This window comes from Peromyscus eremicus, chromosome 4 (genome assembly GCF_949786415.1).
Source record: "Peromyscus eremicus chromosome 4, PerEre_H2_v1, whole genome shotgun sequence".
Classification (NCBI taxonomy): Eukaryota; Metazoa; Chordata; class Mammalia; order Rodentia; family Cricetidae; genus Peromyscus; species Peromyscus eremicus.
Window position 1 is genome coordinate 95822721 of NC_081419.1, and position 20439 is coordinate 95843159.

Here is a 20439-nt window from a genome sequence, read left to right on the forward strand (position 1 = left end):
TCAGTATGTAACTCTGGATGTTCTGGAATTCACTCTGTATAATAAGCTGGCCTCAAACAGATTCACCTGCCTCTGCTTCCCGACCACTGGATCTTACTGTGTAGTCCTTGCTGGCTTTGCACCCCCCATGTAGATTAGGCTGGCCTTGAATTCACAGATCTGCCTGCCTGTGCCTCCTGAGTGCTAGGATTAAAGCCATGTGCTACCACCCTTGGCTTTTCTCTCCCATTATTTGTCCTTAACAAAGTAAGTGGAATCCTCAGTGTGTTTCAAATCCAGATTCTGGCCCAAAGACTCACCACTTCTGACTTCAGAATTTTGAAACTGCTAGCAAGAACACACAGGAATTATTTACACATAGCCTTTCTGCCTTTAGATTTCTAATATATATTTGAAGTGAAAGCTTCATAGTTTTCATGCATAATTTTAGTGAAATGCTGAAGTATTTATATCTCAACAGTAAATTCATATTTATAGATCTAATTATGATCTACAGAAATTTTTTTATATATGCAAAACAACTTATTACAGATGCAGACACACATTACTGAAGTTTGAGCCCAGGGCATCATGCAATCTAGGGAAGCACATTACCACTGAGTTCTACCCTCAGCTTCCCCTTCCTCCTACTGAAGCTCAGGCTGGCCTGGTACTCAAAGCAGTCCCCCTGCCTCAACTTCCAGAGTCATGGGATTGTAAAGCGCCACCACACCCAATGTTTAACTCTCAATATCATAGTGGACTCTGATCTTTTTTGTTCTGTCATTTCTTTTAAAGATGATCATAAAGCTTTAAATTAATTTCATTTCATGATTCACTGATAGATTTATGTCCCCTAATCTAAAAACATTATTAGATCATTTTTGTGTGTGTGTGTGTGTGTGTGTGTGTGTTTTTTTTTTTTTTTGAATCAGAGTCTCACCAAAAATCCAGGCCACCCTGGAACTCTATATAAACCAGGCTGCCCTGAAACTCACAGATATTCACCTGCCTCAGTCTCCTGAGTCCTAGAATTAAAAGCATATATATCATCATGCTTTCCCAAACAAAAAGCATGTTACATTTATGTATTTACTGCTCTGTCCGCTGCATTATGCACGCCTAGCATTCAGCATTCTATTATTCTCTATTAAAAGAAACTAAGATTCCTTGAAGAAATGTTTCATATTAGGCTTTGGATAGTAATATTGTTAGTTTGTTTGTTTTAAAATACATTTTATTTATGTATTTATTCACTTAGTTTCTCAAGACAGGATTTTTCTATAGCCTTGGCTGTCCTAGAACGCTATGTAGATTGGGCTGGCCTTGAACTCACAGAGATCCATCTACTTCTGCCTCCCAGGTGCTGTTATTAAATGTATGCGCCACCATGCCTGACCTTGAATTGTAATATTGTAATCCTTAGAATGAAATAACTCATAATACTATAATAAGTATTTTTATTACATTTTATTTGTTTATTATGTACACGTATATGCACATGTATGGGTGTGTATGTGCCAAAGCACAGGTGTGAAGGCCAGAGGATAACTGGGTTCTCTCAGCCATGAGAGTCCCAGGCTCAGATTGGCAGGTTGGCAGCAGCAATCTTTACCTGCTAAGGCATCTCACTGGCCCAGGACCATAATAAGTAGGTGATCTTCTCTCCTCCTTTTCCTTCTTATAACAGTTTCATGTAGTCTGGTCTCACCTTAACCTCTTTATGTATCAGAGGATGACCTCAACTCCTGATTCTCCTATGTCTAACTCCAAACTGCTGGGATTACAAACATATATCACCACACCTGTTTGGGCTGCTGGGGATCAAAGCCAGGTTCTTGTTCATGCAGAATAAGCACTGAGCTCCAGCTCCCTTGTTTGTCTTTTTGAGACAGTTTCTCTAGCACTGGCTGACCTAGAATATACTATGTGCCACAGGCTGGCCTTGAACTCTCAAGCAGTCTTGATTCAGTCTCTAGAAGTGTGGAATTAAAGGTATGAGCCACCACACCAAGCTTAGTAGGTAAATTAGTAAGTAGAGAAGGAAAAATTCTTCCTCTTCACCCCCATCCACACATGGTTCCCCAGTTAGTATCTGTGGAAGAGACTTATTCTTACAGCAATACCTTCCTTTGAATCAGTTTTGTTTTGATTGTACCCAAAGTACAGATTCATTAAAAAAAATTTATGTCTCTTTATACCCGTGCTTTCTTTTTTACTGTGTGTTTTTTTTTAAGTGGAGGTCTTGGGCTGACCTCAAATTGGCAGTCTTGCCTCAGCCTCTCAAGTGCTGGTGTTTATACGCCTGTCCACCAAGTCTGACTACTGTGATTGTGTGCGGTGAGAAGTCTTGGATGAGATAAATAATAAAGTTGGCCATTAATTCAGAGCATACTGTAAAACTCAGAGTTTTAAGAGTATATAAAATTTAAGAGTCTTAGAAAATTTGGGTTCACTGTCTGTGGTGGCACACCTTTCATAACTGAGGAGGCAGAGATGGGTGGATCTGTGAATTCGAGGCCAGCCTGGGCTACTGAGTGAGTTCCAGGACAGGCTCCAAAGCTACAGAGAGACCCTGTCTTGAATCTCCCCCTTGCCACCCCCACCCCTCCCCCCAAAAAAGAAAACTTGGCTTCTGGGGATACTGGTGTTACCGTGTAGTATAACTACACTAACACTTCAACATTGCCAGTCTCTCTTCAGTGTTAACTGCATTTTGTTTCTTCAAGATATGAAAAGCAGGAGAAAAATACTATGTATTGTATATTTCGTTTAAAATGAAAGGCAGAATAATGCTCAATGAATTTTTTCCTATTATATCTTAAGGAAGAGAGAGAAAATCCTTCGAAACGGAGTAGAATTGAACGTGATATAGATAATAATTTGATTACATCAACACCAAGAGCTGGAGAAAAGCCTAACAAACAGTTGTCTCGAGTAAGACGGAAAAGCCCAGTCAATGGAGGTTTGTTGAAGTTTTGACTTTCTTTCCTTAGCTGTAAGCAGAAGTCCCTCCTCACCTGCCATGGCCTTTGTTTTGAAAACTTGCTTTGAGGCTAGGCATGGTGGCCTGTGCCTGTAATCATAGCACTCAAAGGGCAGGAGGATTGAGAAGTCAAGGCCAGGCTAGATAACAAATCAAAATACTATCTCAAAAAGTAACAACAGAACATTTAGAGCCATTTTTCCTTGTTTTTATAATCTGTTTTTTTACTGAGTATTAAATTTAAAGCATCAAGTGAAATTCAAAATATTTTCCTAAATTTCTTTACTTTGAATTAAAATGAATACAGGCAGCATACCAAATTTATATTATTTATTATACAATATTCATGGACTGGGGCTAGGAGGAATGTACCTCAGTAGTAGTGTGCTTGCCTAGCTTCCTCAGTTTCCAACACCAAGAAAAGGTATACGCATCAACATTATGACAATTTAGTTGAAATTATGTACAAAAACGGGTTGTGGATCAAACTATATTAATTTAGCTGTCATTTACTAGAAATAGATGTCAGGAAAAGTTTTATGAAATAGCTAATGTCCCAAAATGACACAGCAAGAATCTTGTGTCTGAGTATTGGAATTGTAACTTGTTGGCATGCTTACAAGGATTTTTCTCATTTTCTGTTGTTCTGTGCTGCTTTGAAACCTTTCAGTCTATTTAACTTTAGGTGTAAATCAACTTTGAAAAACACTAAGTGAATGTTAAAATTTATAAAGTATATATAATAGATTAAAATCGTTTGATTTATAAGAAGGAATTTGCCTCAGGATTTCTTTAATAAGCACTTAAGAACATTAATGTTAGTCTACATTAAATACATTTTAATGTAAATACACTAAATTTTAATGTATAATGTAAATACATTAAAAATGATTTACAGCACAAACTCTGAAATGCGGTATTTTCTAGAATTACTTTTTTTTCTCTTTCTTCCTTAGAAGCTGGTAGTTATGAAATGACAAATCAACATATAAAGCAAAATGGGAAATTAGAAGATAATCCTTCCTCAGGTAGTCCTCCAAGGACTACATTGCTGGGGACCATATTTTCCCCTGTCTTCAACTTTTTTTCACCAGCAAATAAAAATGGTAAGTAAAAATCATTTTTTAGATAGGTAAGCTTTAACTATAATTTAGATTTTAAAACTATAGTTTTTATGGTTTAATCTAGATCTTTAAAAATCTTTTTGAGGTAGGAAATAGTGGCAGATCTCAGAATTTGAGGCCAGCCTAAGTCTACACAAAAAGAAGAAAGAACGAACCAAAAAAAAAAAAAAATCAAAAAAAACCTTTTTGGTTTTCTTGGTATATTTTGTCATAGAGGAGATGGAGATGAACATTAAAAAGACACACCTGACTGAGCTTGATAGCTGGAGGGTATTGGTTTCTTCTGCCAGAACAAACAAACAAAAATGGAGAGTAACACTTGAATTTGGTAGCTCTGTACTATTGAGTCAGAAGAATAAAATGGGTAGTTAGAGGTGGCACAAGTGTGCAGTCTATGAAAATTTTATTATGAAAGGAAAATAAGTCACATAGTCTGAAGAAATGTTTTGTATCTTTGAGACCAAGCATATCTTTATGCCTGAGGAAAAGAAAGGTCTATTAAGGGGTTGAAGATAGAGGGATGAGAACTACTAGAGGCTGTTGGCTGATCTGGGATCAGGAGAACAGGTAAGGAATTGACCTGAGACACAGGGGGGACATTTTTTTCCTGAGGCTGAGGGGAAGAAGCTCTGATGGAGAGTATAGATGTTGGCAAAGCGTTACACTCTGCTACATGGCATACTAGGACTTGTGTAATTGAGAGGATGTGGGCAGTAGTCTATGGGAAGTGGAAGCAAAGAGCCATATAGTCACAAAACATTAATCTCGAAGTAGTAGTGCTTCTGTCTTTATTCTTCGTTTTGTCTATTAGTGGAAAGTCAGTTAACTGGTAGCAGCAATGGAGATAAATGTATGGTGGAGCTGGAAGAATGAAAACTTTGGGGATGGGTTTCAGGCAAAGACATACTTTTAGGAAAGGGTTAACTTTAAAACAGTAAGGGAAGAGCATCATATAAGGAGATTCAGAAACTGGACGTTGATTTTATTATTTTTGTTTAAAATTATACTTGAAGGATTCTATAAAGAAACTCTTGGTATAATTTCATAGTGGGAGAAGAATTAGCTAACTATTCTTTGTTACTAAAAATGGAATTTTATCAAGAAATTAAATCTTATGTCTTAAAAATTAATCTATATCTTTTAAAAATTGTTTAATCTTAGGTCTTTTAGTAAAAAGATTCTCATGGTTAAGGGAACATTTAGCCCGTTCTTGGATGACTTTTCTGTGATTGAAAATTTAGTTGTGCTCCATGAATAGAATGTTTAGTGTATTTGAACTGTAAAGGTCGAGAGCTGTTTGGGGATAATGAATATTTATCAAATGACTCACACAGTACTTTAATGGAAAGTTCTAAATCATGGTTGTTAGTGACTTATGAAGTGTTCTGAACTATTTGAGAACTTAAGGAAAACTTTGTTCATAAATATTATTGTAGCCATGCCTGGTGGCACATGTCTGTAATCCCAAGCTGCTGGGGAAGCTGAGGCAGGAGGATTGAATGTTCAAGCTCTGACTGGGCTGCTTAGTGATACCTTGCCTCAGAAAGTAAAAGGAGACTAGGGGTGTAGTCCAGGGGCAGAGGGCTTGCCTAATATGTGTGAACCCCTATGTTCAATGCCTAGTATTGAAAAACAAAAACAACAGAAGCAAGTAATAATCTTATTCCCATTGATTAGTGGGATTTTTATAGATATTTCAAACAATTGTTCCCTCGGTTTTGTTTTATATGGTCGTCATCTAAATAAATTGTAGTGCTGATCGTATTTAGCCTTTTTAGTATTTGTGGTTTGAAGTGATTCATAGTTCACTGATGGACAATTTCAGGAACGTCAGGCTCGGATTCCCCAGGACAAGCTGTGGAAGCCGAGGAGATAGTGAAGCAACTTGACATGGAACAGGTGGATGAAATCACTACCAGCACTACGTCAGCTAATGGAGCAGCTTACTCAAATCAAGCAGTTCAAGTGAGGCCATCGATAAATAATGGTTTAGAAGAAGCAGAAGAAACAGTTACTCGGGATATCCCACCTCTTACAGGTGAAGAAAATACCCCTTTAACACACCTTATGAATAGTTCTAAAAACACAATATTTAATATTTTTTCTTAAATGGCCAGATTGAATGCTTAAGTTTTTCTTCCTTGAAGTTAAAAAGGCTGAACAAATTTTGTCCCCAAATTCTATGATTATACACAATATAGACCCTTAGACCCTTAAGACTGTGTAAGAGAGAGGCAGTCTTAAACCTTTACATTTGTTTGATTCATAAATGGAGGCCCCCTTGCCCAGAAGAGATCTTCCCCTATTCCAAGCTTTGCAGCTTAATCTTAGGTCCTTATAAAGTTCTAACATAATTGTTACATTTCTGTGCTAGTTGCCATTAAAATGTGGAACACATGATATCTGAATTTATTACTTCTAACTACTGTGGTACATGTTCATAAAAAGTACAAGATGAAATTGTTTTCTGCCAAAAAATGTTTATTTGTTTTTGAGACAGGGTCTCATTATATACTCCAGCTGTCCTGCTGTGTAGACTATGCTGGCCTCGAACTCAGAGATCCACTTGCCTCTGCCTCCTGAGTGCTGGAAAAAGGCGTGTCTGCCATGTCTGGTTGTATTTAGCCATTTTAAGATGTGAAATATGGGACTAAGGATGTGACTCATTTGGTAGATTTAAATTGATCAACTAAAGGTAACATACCCCAAACTTAATACTGAGATTAACAAGCACATCATTAATATCTTAGAACAGAAGCAGGGTAAGGAAGCAGAAATAGGTGGATACCTGTGAGTTTGAGGCCAGCCTGTTATACATAGCCAGTTCCAGGACAGCCAGGGCTACACAAAAAAAGGTTGTAAATTGATAGTTCTTTTTGTAGGGGAGGGAGGTTGAGACAGTGTTTCTCTGTGTAGCAGCCCTGGCTGTCCTGGAACTTACTGTATAGACCAGGCTGGCCTCAAACTCACAGAGATCCGCCTGTCTCTGCCTCCTAAGTGCTGGGGTTAAAGGTGTGTGCCACCACCGCCTGGCTATTGTTTTGACATTTCTTCTTCTTTTTGTATTTTTGTTCTTTGTTTTTTTCCAAGGCAGGGTTTCTCTGTGTAGTTTTGGTGCCTGTCCTGGATCTCACTCTGTAGACCAGGCTGGCCTCGAACTCACAAGGATCTGCCTGTCTCTGCCTCCTAAGTGCTGAGATTAAAGGCATGCGCCGCCACCACCTGGCTGTTTTGACATTTCTTTTTTGTTTGTTTGTTTTGTTTTGTTTTTTGAGACAGGGTTTCTCTGTGTAGCTTTGCGCCTTTTCCTAGAACTCACTTGGTAGCCCAGGCTGGCCTCGAACTCACAGAGATCCACCTGCTTCTGCCTCCCGAGTGCTGGGATTAAAGGCGTGCACCACTACCGCCCGGCTGTTTTGACATTTCTTATTGATGAAAAGCATTCAGGTTTTTTTTTTTTCCCCTAGCTTTTTAAAATGTATAGTACATTATTATATCTACCGTCCTGGTACAATAGCACGTGAGAACTTCTTTTTGAAACTGAGACTTAGTGCCTGTTGATCAACTTCTCTCCTAACAGCCACATAGTGAGCTCACATGCTTTTCTTTGCATCTGACTCATTTTAATTAACACAATGCTCATTGCATGTCTGCTCTGAATGTCTGGATTAGTGAACTGCATAAAGAGTGTTCATGGGTCTTAGATTTTATATATATTTGGCTTGTTGTCAGCAGGCATTCATTGACTACCTGTATGTGCATGGCTCACTGTCCAATTAGAAATGGTTGTTCTGGTTTGCTTTTTATTGCTGTGATGAATGTCATGAACAAAAGTGGACCTAGGTGGTGGTGGTGCATGCCTTTAATCCCAGCACTCGGGAGGCAGATCTCTGTGTTTGAGACCAGCCTGGTCTATAGAGTGAGTTCCAGAATAGCCAAAGCTACACAGAGAAACCCTGTCTTGGGAGGGGGAAAAAAAAGACAGCTTAGGAAGAAATAGGTTTATTTCATGTCATAGCTTATTGGGAACTCATGACAAGACATGAAGCAGAGGTCATAGAAGAACTTTGCTTGTTGGCTTGCTCCTTTTGGCTCACTCAGCTTGTTTTTAATATAAACCTTCTAAGAGATGGCACCACCCACAGTGGGCTGGACATTCCTACACTAATTGTTAATCAAGAAAATGCCCACAAACTTGCCTGAAGGACAGTCTGATGGAGGCATTTTCTTAATTGAGGTTTCCCCTTCTAAAAGGACTCTAGCTTGTGTTGAATTAACAAAAAACTAATTAGCATACTTTTTTGTTGCTGAATATTATTTTCTAATAATAAATAGTAGATTTCCTCTTAGCTGATAGACATCTTAATCCTACTAGCCATGTTGTAGTTTGCCATGTCATTGATAGCAGTAATTAATTTCCTTTGGATATAGAGTTAAATCTGTTCTACTGCATCTGTTTTTAAGTCATCTTTATTAATTATATCTTTAATCCAAAATATACAGGACCTCAAGAAGCTCTTGTATATAAAAATGTGTGCTTTGTGGAAGTTTTAGATGAGTGAAAGTAATCTTTCCTTTTCCTCTTCCTAAATAGCACCAGTAACTCCAGAGAGTGGTTACTCATCAGCCCATGCAGAGGCCACCTATGAGGAAGACTGGGAAGTATTTGACCCGTGAGTTGTTTTCTGGTTATCAAATATTCTTTCTTGAACAATTTTCAGCTCATGATGAAACCGAAAAATGATTTTTGTCTAGTAGAAACCTTACTTTCAATGTTGAGTTTCAACTTTTTCCCAAGTAGGTAGTGTAACACGAATTGCTAAGCGGTCTTATTATAAATAGGGGGAAAAAAAAACCCGAGCCAGATATTGGGGTGAAAGCTGAAAGATCAGAGAAACATAACAAGGCTGGCCACGTTCTTACCTCTACGAAATACTTAGCCTCAAGAGAGAGACTTCCTGTTTACACCCGCCTTATATACTTTTCTCTGCCCAGACATCACTTCCTGGGATTAAAGGTATGTGTGCTTCCCAGTACTGGGATTAAAGGTGTGTGCCACCGCTGCCTGGCTCTGTTTCCAGTGTGGCCTTGAACCAGAGGATCTCTGTCTCCCAGCCACCATTGTCTGGCTTCTCTGTGTAATCCAGTGGCTGGCTCTGTTCTCCAATCCCCAGGCAAGTTTATTAGGGTACACCCACATGGCAGTACATAGCAGGATACTCTCTCATGATGTTGGGCAGAGAACTCCATCTCCCAATCGTTCTTGTATACTCACGAGGGCAGACAACTGATGCTCTGCATTGTTTAGGCTTTATATTTCTTAGTACTGTGTTTGGTAGTCTAGGTATATTAAATGCATTTTTTAACTTAGGTTATTTTTGTCTAAACACGGGGGATAATCCCGTGGTATGAGATTGACCTGTGGGTGTTGATACTTACTAGTAAGTTTTGGAGACACTACTCTGTGTACTTTTACTTACATGTTTTCTAAATTTAGTTTACTATGTGAAGTGTTGAATTAGTTACTGCTTCATTGATGTGACCAAATATAGCTGACAAGAAGCAATTTAGGAAGGTCTTATTTTGGCTTGTATCTTAAGGCTACAGTCCCTCATAGCAGGGAATGTGGCAGTGAGACCATGGTAATTGTGGTGGATGAGCTGCTGATTACTTTGTGTCTGCTGTCAGAAAGCAGAGGAGTGAATGTTCTATGCACTAGCTTTCTCTTCTGTCCATGGGACAGTGCTGCCCATGCTTAAACCTCTGTGGAAAGAAACACCCTGAGACACACAGAGAGGTGTCTATCTTCTTGGTGATCCTATTAGATTGGTGCAAAAGTAATTTGTAATCTTTGCGTTATATACTGGAATACTTAAATAAATGAAGTTGTCCTACGCATCATTTTAATGCACATTTCTTGTTTTATGTTTTTGACCTATTGTTTAATGTATGCTTTTTTGTTTATTTTTAGGTAGGGTCTCACTATTTAGCTCTGGCTGGCCTGGAACTTGACATGTAGACCAGGGTGGCCTCAAATTTACAAGTGTTGGCATCAAAGTTGTGAGCCACTGTGCCTGGCCCGTGATATTTATTTATACTATGGAAACAAGCAAATTCAAGCCATTTTATTTATTTGTTTGTTTGTTTATTTTTGTTGTTGTTGTTTGTCTGTTTAATTTCTTTGAGACAGATTTTTTTCCTGTAGCCCCCACTGTCCTGGAACTCACTCTGTAGACCAAGCTGGCCTTGAACTCATAGAGATCCGCCTGCCTCTTCTTCCCAAGTGCTGGGATTAAAAGCGTGCACCAACACTTCCTGGCTCAAGCCATTTTCTTATTTGAGTTCAAAATGTGTTGTAAAGCATGACACAGCTCACAATATCAATAGTAAATTTGGCTTAGGAATTGCTAATAAACATACAATGCAGTTCCAAAGCCTGGATTTTTATAGAGCAGTGGTTCTCAACCTTCCTAACACTGCTGCCTTTCAATACAGTTCCTCATGTTGTGGTGACCTCCAACCATAAAATTATTCCTTTTTTACTTCATAACTAATTTTGCTGCTGTTATGAATTGTAATGTGAATATCTGATATGCAACCCCTGTGAAAGGGTCATTCGACCCCCAAAGGGGTTGTGACCACAAGTTGAGAACTGCTGCACTATTGGAATAAACAGATTTACTTCAGGGGATAAGAGATAGAAAAAAACAAAGAAACCAAACTTATTTCTTGTAGGCGAAACGTATTGATTGTTCTTACTGGGATTAATTAAGATTAACATATTAAGATGTGTTTGAATCTAGTTACAACAGTTTAAAATTGAGTGACATAACAGTTCCTTTGCACCAATCTAATAATCCAGTGGGGTAGACAATCAAGACCAGTCATCACAAGACTGCTTTTGTTTTATTTTGTACTGTAGGGATTGAACCCAAGGTTTTGCACATTCTAGGCAAGCACTGAATAGCCTAGCACATCCCAAGCTAATTAAAATTTAAATTTAGTAATATTTGATATATATGAAACAGAATGTTGAAATTTTCTTAAAATTTGATTTATAGCTATTATTTCATCAAACATGTTCCGCCTCTGACAGAAGAACAACTAAATAGGAAACCCGCTCTTCCCTTGAAAACGAGAAGCACACCAGAGTTCTCCCTGGTCTTAGATCTGGTGAGTGTGTTATCTTTACAGGTACAAAGAATAAGGGTTAAAATTTTCTTAAAGTAACAGTCCAAAGTGCCTGAAAGAGTATAAGCGAGTAAACAGTCACCATATTTACTGTAAATATATTTGAATATTTTTGAAATGTTTTTATTTAAGTATAGTTTAAAGCTAGAGACTCTACAGATCCTAGCATTACACTAGTTTGGTTGGAATCTGGTATATTTGAAAATCAGTTAGATTGTTTGTTTGTTTGTTTTTGAGGAGTTGGGAATTAATCCAGGGTCTTACATATGCAAGGCAGGTGCTATACATTATATTATATCCTTTGCCTAACTAACTAAATTCTCTCTCTTTTCTATCTCTGGTGCACAGAGGTATATGTGTAAGTATTTTGCCTGCATGTATCTCTGTGCACCAGTAAATGCCTGGTGCCCCAGGAGGCCAGAAGAGGGTACTGGATCCCCTGGAACTGGAGCTATTGATGGTTGTAACTGCAAGACCAGCAAGGTTTCTTAGTCACTGAGTATCTCTCCAGTGCCAATTTCTTATTTGATCCTATTAGAATGATGCCTAGAATTTAGATTTCCTCTTATTTTTATAATTTTTTTTCCTGAAGGACCAAATAGAATTTATCTTCAGTAAGTTAACTATAAGAACATGTTCTTTTCTACTCCTTCCCCCTTAAGACCAGGACTCTTGTAGCCTAGGCTGGCCTCAAACTCCACCTATAGCTGATGATCTTGAACTTATGAACCTGCTACTTCCTCCTCTCAAGTACTGGAATCTAAGGTCTGTGATGTGCCACTGTACCTGGTGTGTTTGATGTCAGGGAGTAAACCCAGGGCGCTTTGCACGCTAAAATTCACCAGCTGAGCTGGATCCCTATCCTATTTTTATTTTTCAATTTATTCAGTTACCAGTCAACCTTTTAAAATTATTTAATTACCAATAAAACAGATTATTTAATTACCAATCAACCCTTTTTCTCAATGTGATTTAAAAATTTCTAGTTTGAATACCTGGTATGGGATATGTAACTTTATATGCTTTGTGGCCTGAACTACAGAAGAGGCTGAGACACAAGAGTAGCTTGTGAGGGTTTGGGGCCAGTCTGGGCAATATAGCAAGACTTTCGTCTGAAAAAAAAACTGAATGTTTTTATTACCTTTTGGATACCAGAAGAACTTTGATTTGAGTATCTCATATTTTGCCAACCCATTTCAGTGTATGTATGTATGTATGTATGTATATACATATAAAAAACATTTACTGTTTGCTTACAGTTTTATGTTCTTATCAAAAGGTGTATCTAATGCATTATGCTGGAAAACATTTTATGTTTAGCATATTACTGGTATCCCATAATTAGAAATGTGATTTAATTCTCAGAAAACTCTGTAGACTAGGCTGGCCTGCAATTTAGAGATCCACTGCTTGTGCCTCCTGAGTACTGGGATTAAAGGCCTGTGCCACCACCACCTAGCACATTTTTAAATTACTATATAATATTTATGTTTTCATACTTTATAATCATAAGCCTTTATGAGCCAGAGAGATAAAAGAAATACCAGGATCCTAAAGTATTTTTAGAGGCTAACTACAAAGAAAAAGAAAAAAATTAAAACTGATCATGATGAGTTCAGGAGTTGATATGCAAGATGGAGGAAGAAATTAATTTGCTATTTAGGAGTTAGTGTAGTAATAATGAAAGTTTGGCCATATTTTTTGATTCCAACATGAAGGCTAAATATAGAGGGAAGGGTAAGTGGCTGAGTATGAATAATTTGAAGTAGGTGAAGAATTAATATAATTATGACTTATCATAGAAAATGCTTTAAGATACCAAGAGACTTTGGAAATGCTGGTTTGTGCTCGCGCTCTCTCTCTCTCTCTCTCTCTCTCTCTCTCTCTCTCTCTCTCTCTCTCCCCATCTCTCTCCATGTTTATACACATTTTGTCATTGTTACAAGGTTACTGTAACTTATGCTGGCCTTGAACCCTTATTCCTCCTTTAGCCTTACAAATACTGAAATTAAAGTAGTTTGCTACCATACTTGACTTTCATTCTCTGTCTCTGGGGGTGTGATATTTTGAAACAATAGCTTGCTGTGTAGCACAGGTTAGCCTAACATTTGCTTTATAGACAAGGTTGGTCTCAAACCTTGAATTTATTGCAGTCCTCTTACCTCAGCCTTCCAAGTGCTTGAGAGTACATGTCACCATACCTGACTGACTTTGTTTAAATAGGTTATCAGGGAGCCAAGTGTCTTGGCACTTATCCCAGCAATTGAAGGCTAATTCTAGCAGATTGTGAGTTTATGGCTAACCATGTAGTAAGAAAAAAAATAAGGTGGGGAATATAGCCCAGTGGTAGTAGGGAGATTGCTTAGCATGTGCAAGGCCCTGGATTTGACCCCTGTCCCTGCCCCGTGCTCCAAATATATAGCGCACGCATATCCACATGCACATTTGTTTAATTAGAGACTAAAAAAAAAAGCAGCTATTATAAGATATGAATATTCATGTTTAATTTTAGTTGATTCATTTTGTTTGTTTGTTTTTTGAGACAGGGTTTCTTTGTGTAGCCCTGACAGTCCTGGAACTTGATCTATAGACCAAGCTGGGCTCGAACTCACAGAGATGCACCAACACTGCCTGGCAATTTTAGTTGATCTTCACTAAGCTCATTGAAAAATTTGAGAGTAGTTACTGGCAGTCCATTTTATTTTTGAGATAGCCTAAGCTATCCTTGGACTAGCCTAAGCTATCCTTGGACTCATCATATAGCCAAGGATGGCCTTGAATTTCTGATTTTCTGCTTCCATCTCCCAAGTGTTGAGGATAATAGGCATATGTCACCGTATCTGATTATGTGGTGCTGGGGATCAAATAGAGGATTTGTGCATGGTAGGAAAACTCTTCCAACTCAACTGTGTTCCTGGTCCTTTTTTTGGTTTGTTTTTGTTTTTTCAAGACAGGGTTTGTCTGTGTAGTTTTGGTGCCTGTCCTGGATCTCGCTCTGTAGACCAGGCTGGCCTCGAACTCACAGAGATCTGCTTGGCTCTGCCTCCTGAGTGCTGGAATTAAAGGCATGCGCCACCACCGCCCAGCAATTCCTGGTCCTTTTTAACATTCAGGTTTTGAGAAATGGATTGACTTACTTTTTTTTTTTTTTTTTTTTTTTTTTTTTTTTTTTTTTTTTTTTTTTTTTTTGAGTAGCTCTCTTATTTTTCTTATTTTCAGTCAGAAATCAGAGTTTGATATTCAAGATGATAAGTTTTTGTTGGCTGTTTAGTCAAAGTAGATGAAATATATTTAGGTACTATAAGATCTAATCCTAAATTAAGATTTTTTTTTTTAAATGAAAAGTTTGAAGATGAGTTAAATGAGAAAACACAAATAATTAGATTCCAAACTTGGATGAGCTAATTTCAAAGAAATGTAGTTAGTATAAGCAGATGGTGGTGGCACAGGGTTCTGTAATGTCAGCACTCAAGAGGTGACACAAGAGGACTGGATCATGAATTTGAAGACAGCCTGGACTATATAGTGAGACTGTCTTTAAAAAACTAAATGACAATTTTTATAGAAGTTAGATTACAAAAGGAATAACAAATGTTCTTTAACAAAAAGTTGAATTGCAGAACTCTGAGCAGGGGTTTTCAAATTTTAGTGTGCTTCAGAGGTACCTGAGAAGTTTATCACAGCCACTGAATGTGTGAGTCATCAGGAACAGAGCTATAGTTCGCTAAGGATGCTGATGTTGTTTATGCTCTAAAATTATACCTGAGAACTCTGACTCTAGAAAAAATCCTGTCCTAACATGCTGGGTCACATACAACATGTAGATTCCACATAGGACTGTCTTTTGACATTTCTTTTAATGTTCTGTTTTCCTCTGTGTTTGTTTTAAGGATGAAACACTAGTGCACTGTAGTCTGAATGAGCTGGAAGATGCAGCACTTACTTTTCCAGTCCTTTTCCAAGATGTCATTTATCAGGTAATTAAGACATTTGAAAACTAATTTTTAAACTATTAGGTAACATTCTGAGCCTAGAAAAAAATTGTGATGTTCAGTATGTTTTTCTGTAGATTTATTAATAGTTTTTATCAATATTTTAATGGTGTATTAACACAAAGTAGCATCATGTTAGAGAGTCACATAAACAACATTCATTTGTAACCAAGAAATACTAACTTTGCTGACTCGTGATCTCTACTAGTTTCACACTCTTTGCCAGCAGGTGGAGGCAAGGGACACTGACACAGATCTCCAGGGAGAACTTGCCAGGTTAATGCCTGGCAGTTTGTCTTTATTTCCCCATAAATCCAATTAATACAAAGAAAGTTCATTCCTTGTTGGTCGTTTTTACTTACTACAGTAATGTTATCTGTAAAATTTCAGTTTAATATATCTAATTTATATTAATCACAGAATTCAAGAATTTCCCCCATAAATCTAATTAATACAAAGAAAGTTCATTCCTTGTTGGTCATTTTTACTTACTACAGTAATGTTATCTATAAAATTACAGTTCAGTGTACCTGATTTGTATTAATCACAGAATTCAAGGACTCCTGTAGCTATTGCTTTATATGAAGAACTTAGGTACAAGCATTTCTCTCATCTTTGTTGATGGACAGGTTACAGTGCAAAATAGAAATATTGTTAAGATTTTACTATGGATTATCTGTTGGCCATATTTTTGTTAAAATTTCCTATCACAGGATTAGCTTAATTAGTAAATGAATATACTTTGAAAACTGCAAAGTCCTTTTGTGTGTTCCCATTTGTATTAGCATGACCTTTATATACACCAGCTGCTGAATGATTGGAAAAGGTCAAAAAGTTTCTTGTCAAGAGGAAGCCAAGCCACCTCAGGGGTTTTGTGAAGTTGTAGCATCTGCCGTGTGTGTGTGTGTGTGTGTGTGTGTGTGTGTGTGTGTGTGTGTGTGTATGTGTGTAATGACCAGGTCCTTGGTTTGTATGTGCTCTTGGTGGACAGGTGCAGAGTGCTTAAGGTGTTTTGGTAGATTTCAGTTGTCTTGCAGGAACTATAAGATTTCAGAGTTAAGTAGAAGTTTTGGGCTACTTTGCCAAACACTTTTATGTAGTCATGAGTTGTGAGGATTTATTTTACTAATGATTTTCAGTCTATTTAATATAGATGGGTATTTTAATATCTGAATAGTATATTGGTCTCCTTTTAAAGTGATCTGATATTAGTCCTAATACAGTATTAGAGGAAGAGGGAAACATGCATAAAATAATGGATTTAAGAATTTTTCTATTTTGAATTATTACTTGGTTTAAGGGTTTTTTGCTTTTTGGTTTGTTTGTTTCTTTCTTTCCTCATGTTTAGTCCACTTAAGGGACGGGAGTGTTAAAGGCCAACATAAGCAACGTGGCAATACTTAGTGTTCTGTTTCAGTTCAGCAGCCTTGTTTGTTCTTTGTGGTTTGGTTTTTAGTTACTTATTTTGAATGACTTTGACAACTGGTTTTAGGCCTTTGGATTTCAAAAGTAAAACTTACTTGAGAATTCTTAAGTTTCCTGACTTGAAATTTATCTCTTATGAATGGCTTCTGGGTTTTTTTGTTTTTTTTTTTAATGTGTGTGTAGATTTTTGTTTTTGTTTTTTGAGTAGTGAAATAAATGTGGGAAGTAGATTCATTTGGCTCCTTTCTGTATGGGTATATATTGAAAATTTTCTTATTGCTTCCACCATTTCTGCTTTTCTTTTTAGGAGTTATTTCCTGTAGATCTGGGTAATTGACTGTGTTTGAATAAAAGGCTTATAACAGCACATATTAAGTGATGCTTAGAAAAGCTATACAACATATTATACCTACCTTTATAGAATTCTAAAAACTTTTTCATTATATTTTGCGTTACACTTTCTGAAACTGAATAAAAAGTGACCCAGTCATGTAAATAACATTGAGCAGAAAGTTTGAGTTTTAGAAGCTATAGAAATGATTGCATTTTTAGTATTATGATTTATTTACTTTATGAAGGACATATATAATTCCCCTCTACTAAATTTTTTGAGATATCCATAGTTAATATTGGGTACATTCCCTTGGATTTCTGGTTTTAACGTAGCTTTTTAAAAATGGAGAAGTCTTTGGCTTAGGGCTCCCCCCAGTTTTTTTCAGACCAGCAAGCTCCCTTTAAACAGGGAATGATGTCTTTTAAACTTTCAGTGGTGTTGTCTCCATCTACTGGCAAAGAAGAATATACACAAGGGTCTGGGATGAGCTAAGAGATTTTGGAGAAACCACATTATTAGGTAAGATGTAACTTACATATCTAACCACTGTAATGTAACATGGCCCACTTAAAGGTGAAAACCCATAAAATACTGTATGTACTCTTCTTTTAAAATAACTTATTGAGGTGAAATTTACATAGCACATCCATGACACTTACCTATATATTCTTAAATATATCTGTTCCATAGCACCCCCCTCTTTTTTTTTTTTTTTTGTGTGTGTGTGTGTGTGTGTGTGTGTGTGTGTGTGTGTGTGTGTATGTGTGGGTATGTGTGTGTAAAAATCGGCTTCTTGCTCTAAATAAAGGCGAGATAAAGTATCCTCTTTGAATTTATTTTTGGTTTGTGTTCAGTTTGTTAGTTCATCTATATCTAATTTCAATTCTATTTTTTATATTTTTCATTTCAAAACAATTTCAAGTATAAATTCTGTTAAGTCTCATTAAAAATATCAAAGCCGGGAGGTGGTGGCGCACTCCTTTAATCCCAGCACTTGGGAGGCAGAGGCAGGCGGATAAAGCAAGTTCTAGGACAGCCAGGGCTACACAAAGAAACCCTGTCTTGAAGAACAAAACAAAAAACAAACAAATTATCTAAATCAGGAGTTTTAGATTTTATAGCTCTTGCTGCAACAAACCATCCACGAGAAAGAGTTGGGCAGAAGTGGTGGCATATACCTGTAATCCAGCACTTTGTAATCCCAGGACGGGGAGGCTCTGGAAGGAGGAAGATCATTGGTTTGAGACCAGCCTGGGCTATATATATTAGAAATTCCTGGCTCGAGTGGGCTACATAGTGAAACCCTGTCTCAAAAAATAGACAAAAATTATGGTTGTCTTGCAGTAAAACTTAATATTTTAAAAAGTAAGTGGTAGGTTGTATTTGGCTAACAGGTCTTAATTTGCTGACATAATAATTTTGGGAGGATATACTATAAATTTATACACTTAAAATCCTAGTAGAAGTAACTAAATGTTCATCAGAATTCATGCTTTTATATAGATAATTTAGATTCATAGTGACCTGGTAATAGGCTTTTTTAAGGTTGAGGGAAGTTTCAGGTAGAAAGTATACTTATACTTAGATTGCCATACTTCATGACATATACTCTTATTTTGGTAAATGGGAATAAATTCAGATAATACCAGCCTTAGAATTTTGAGGCAGATAAATCATTCAAGTCTAAATTTAGTATTCCATTTCTTAGAGGGAAAAACAAAAGCTCCATCTCAAATTAAAGCTGACATGTTCCTCCTGACGCTAGATGAAGTGGACAGACTGGGTTGTGTATATGGAAATATGAAAAGAGCTGACTTGACAGTGAGGTATTAGACTCACAGGAGGTACAGAGTATTTGAATTGCTGCACTTTTTAATACACATTTTTCCTAGAAATTGTCGCATAATGATTAAGAAAGGATTTATTCATAAAATGGTACAGATGCATTTCATTTGGAAAAAGAGGTGCATGATCACTCCCAATGCACGTTTAAACTTGTAGTTAGTTTAATATTGACACATTGTCAGGAAATCCATCTCATGGTGTTACTCAGTTAAGAGGTCTCCACTGTATTTAGTTTCTGTTCCTGCAGATCCACCAATTCAAGACTCTAGGTCATCTCACTCCCTCTTCCATCCAGAAGATGACTGCTATCCACAAGCAGAACTGAATCAAAAGACATTTTTCACTTAGCTCTTGAGCTGAAACACCTCCTCAATGACCTTCCTCTGTCTCCATCAAGAACTGGAGCTCAGATTTTTGAAGATGTAATAGAGCTACTCAGCCCAAATGTGGCTGATTGAAGACAAAGAAGATACCTCATATGTCTCACCACAGTGCACCAAACGCAACTGTGTTGTCCATCTCCTCATTCTGTACAGTAAGGCAGGGGCATCTGATTTTTTGACTGTATTCACCATTAAGACTTTAGCCAGTCAGTGGCTTTCTGAGGATCAGTAAAATCAACAAACTTTGGGTCAGCTGTCCAGAAATCAGACTATGGTAAGCACTCAAGGAGCTAGGATGCTGTAGGGAGCTACTTGTAAAGGATGCTTTCTTTTATTGGTAGAGGTTGCTTTTATGGAGAAAGTTGTGGGGAAGAGGCCAGTAGAGAGCCTGGATAGCAAAGCTCAGCCTCTTCCTACTTTGTTTTCTTGAAAATCATATAGTTCAGGGTATTTTTCATACCACAAAAAGAGAATTAGAAGTGTCATGGCTTCTAGCTCTTCCTAGAAAAACCGGCTTTATTTTGCTTCATGAAGAAGAAAAATATTTAAGTGAAGAATTCTGTTGTAAAAATACCTGATTATGTTTTCTCTTTTGCAAATTCTGACTTTATAATTAAAGAGGCATTTTGTTGCTTAGTTTTATAAACTTATTTTTGTTGTATATAAATATGTATGTTTGTATATAATTATGCCTTGTATATAGTATTTGGGGTTGTGAATATTTAGTACTGATGTCACTTTTAGCTAGGAGAGAACAGTATTTGGATAGTAACTTACTTGTAGAAAGTGTTAAAAACAACACTTTAGAATAATTTTAAATTAACTTTCCCATCCTTCTTAGTAAGTGATCATGGGCACTATGTTTTCATTGTAATTATTATTAATTTTTAGATTAAAATGATATGTTAAACTTATACTTTTCTCCTTATCAAAAATTAGAAAATATATTTTATGGGGATTTCTTAAAAAAGTATCTCCAATAGGAATAATTCATTTAAAAAAGCAGATTATTCAGCCAGACAGGTGATGCATGCCTGTCATCACAGCTCATAAGGCTGAAGCAGAGAGAGAGTGAGTTTGAGGCTTGCTTGGGCTATGTAATACTGGGGAAGAATAGATGGACTCTACACCAGAAAGTTCCTGAAAATACTTTAAACATAGAAGAGATGAGAGTTGATTA

The 20439-nt window shown here is 37.0% G+C and overlaps 1 protein-coding gene across 2 annotated transcripts in view; it reads left to right on the plus strand.

Annotated features, from left to right (window-relative positions):
• The first annotated feature begins 2808 nt into the window (after positions 1-2808).
• Ctdspl2 (CTD small phosphatase like 2) overlaps positions 2809-20439 on the plus strand; it is a 32871-nt gene continuing 15240 nt past the window's right edge. Inside the window, exons 1-6 of one of the 2 annotated variants that reach the window (XM_059261270.1) lie at positions 2809-2944; positions 3922-4071; positions 5915-6127; positions 8684-8762; positions 11151-11262; positions 15171-15257. In XM_059261270.1, the coding sequence (XP_059117253.1) occupies positions 3939-4071; positions 5915-6127; positions 8684-8762; positions 11151-11262; positions 15171-15257 (624 nt within the window). In that variant the 5' untranslated portion in view covers positions 2809-2944; positions 3922-3938. The remainder of the gene's footprint in view (positions 2945-3921; positions 4072-5914; positions 6128-8683; positions 8763-11150; positions 11263-15170; positions 15258-20439) is intronic. The other variant, XM_059261269.1, reaches the window with a different exon arrangement.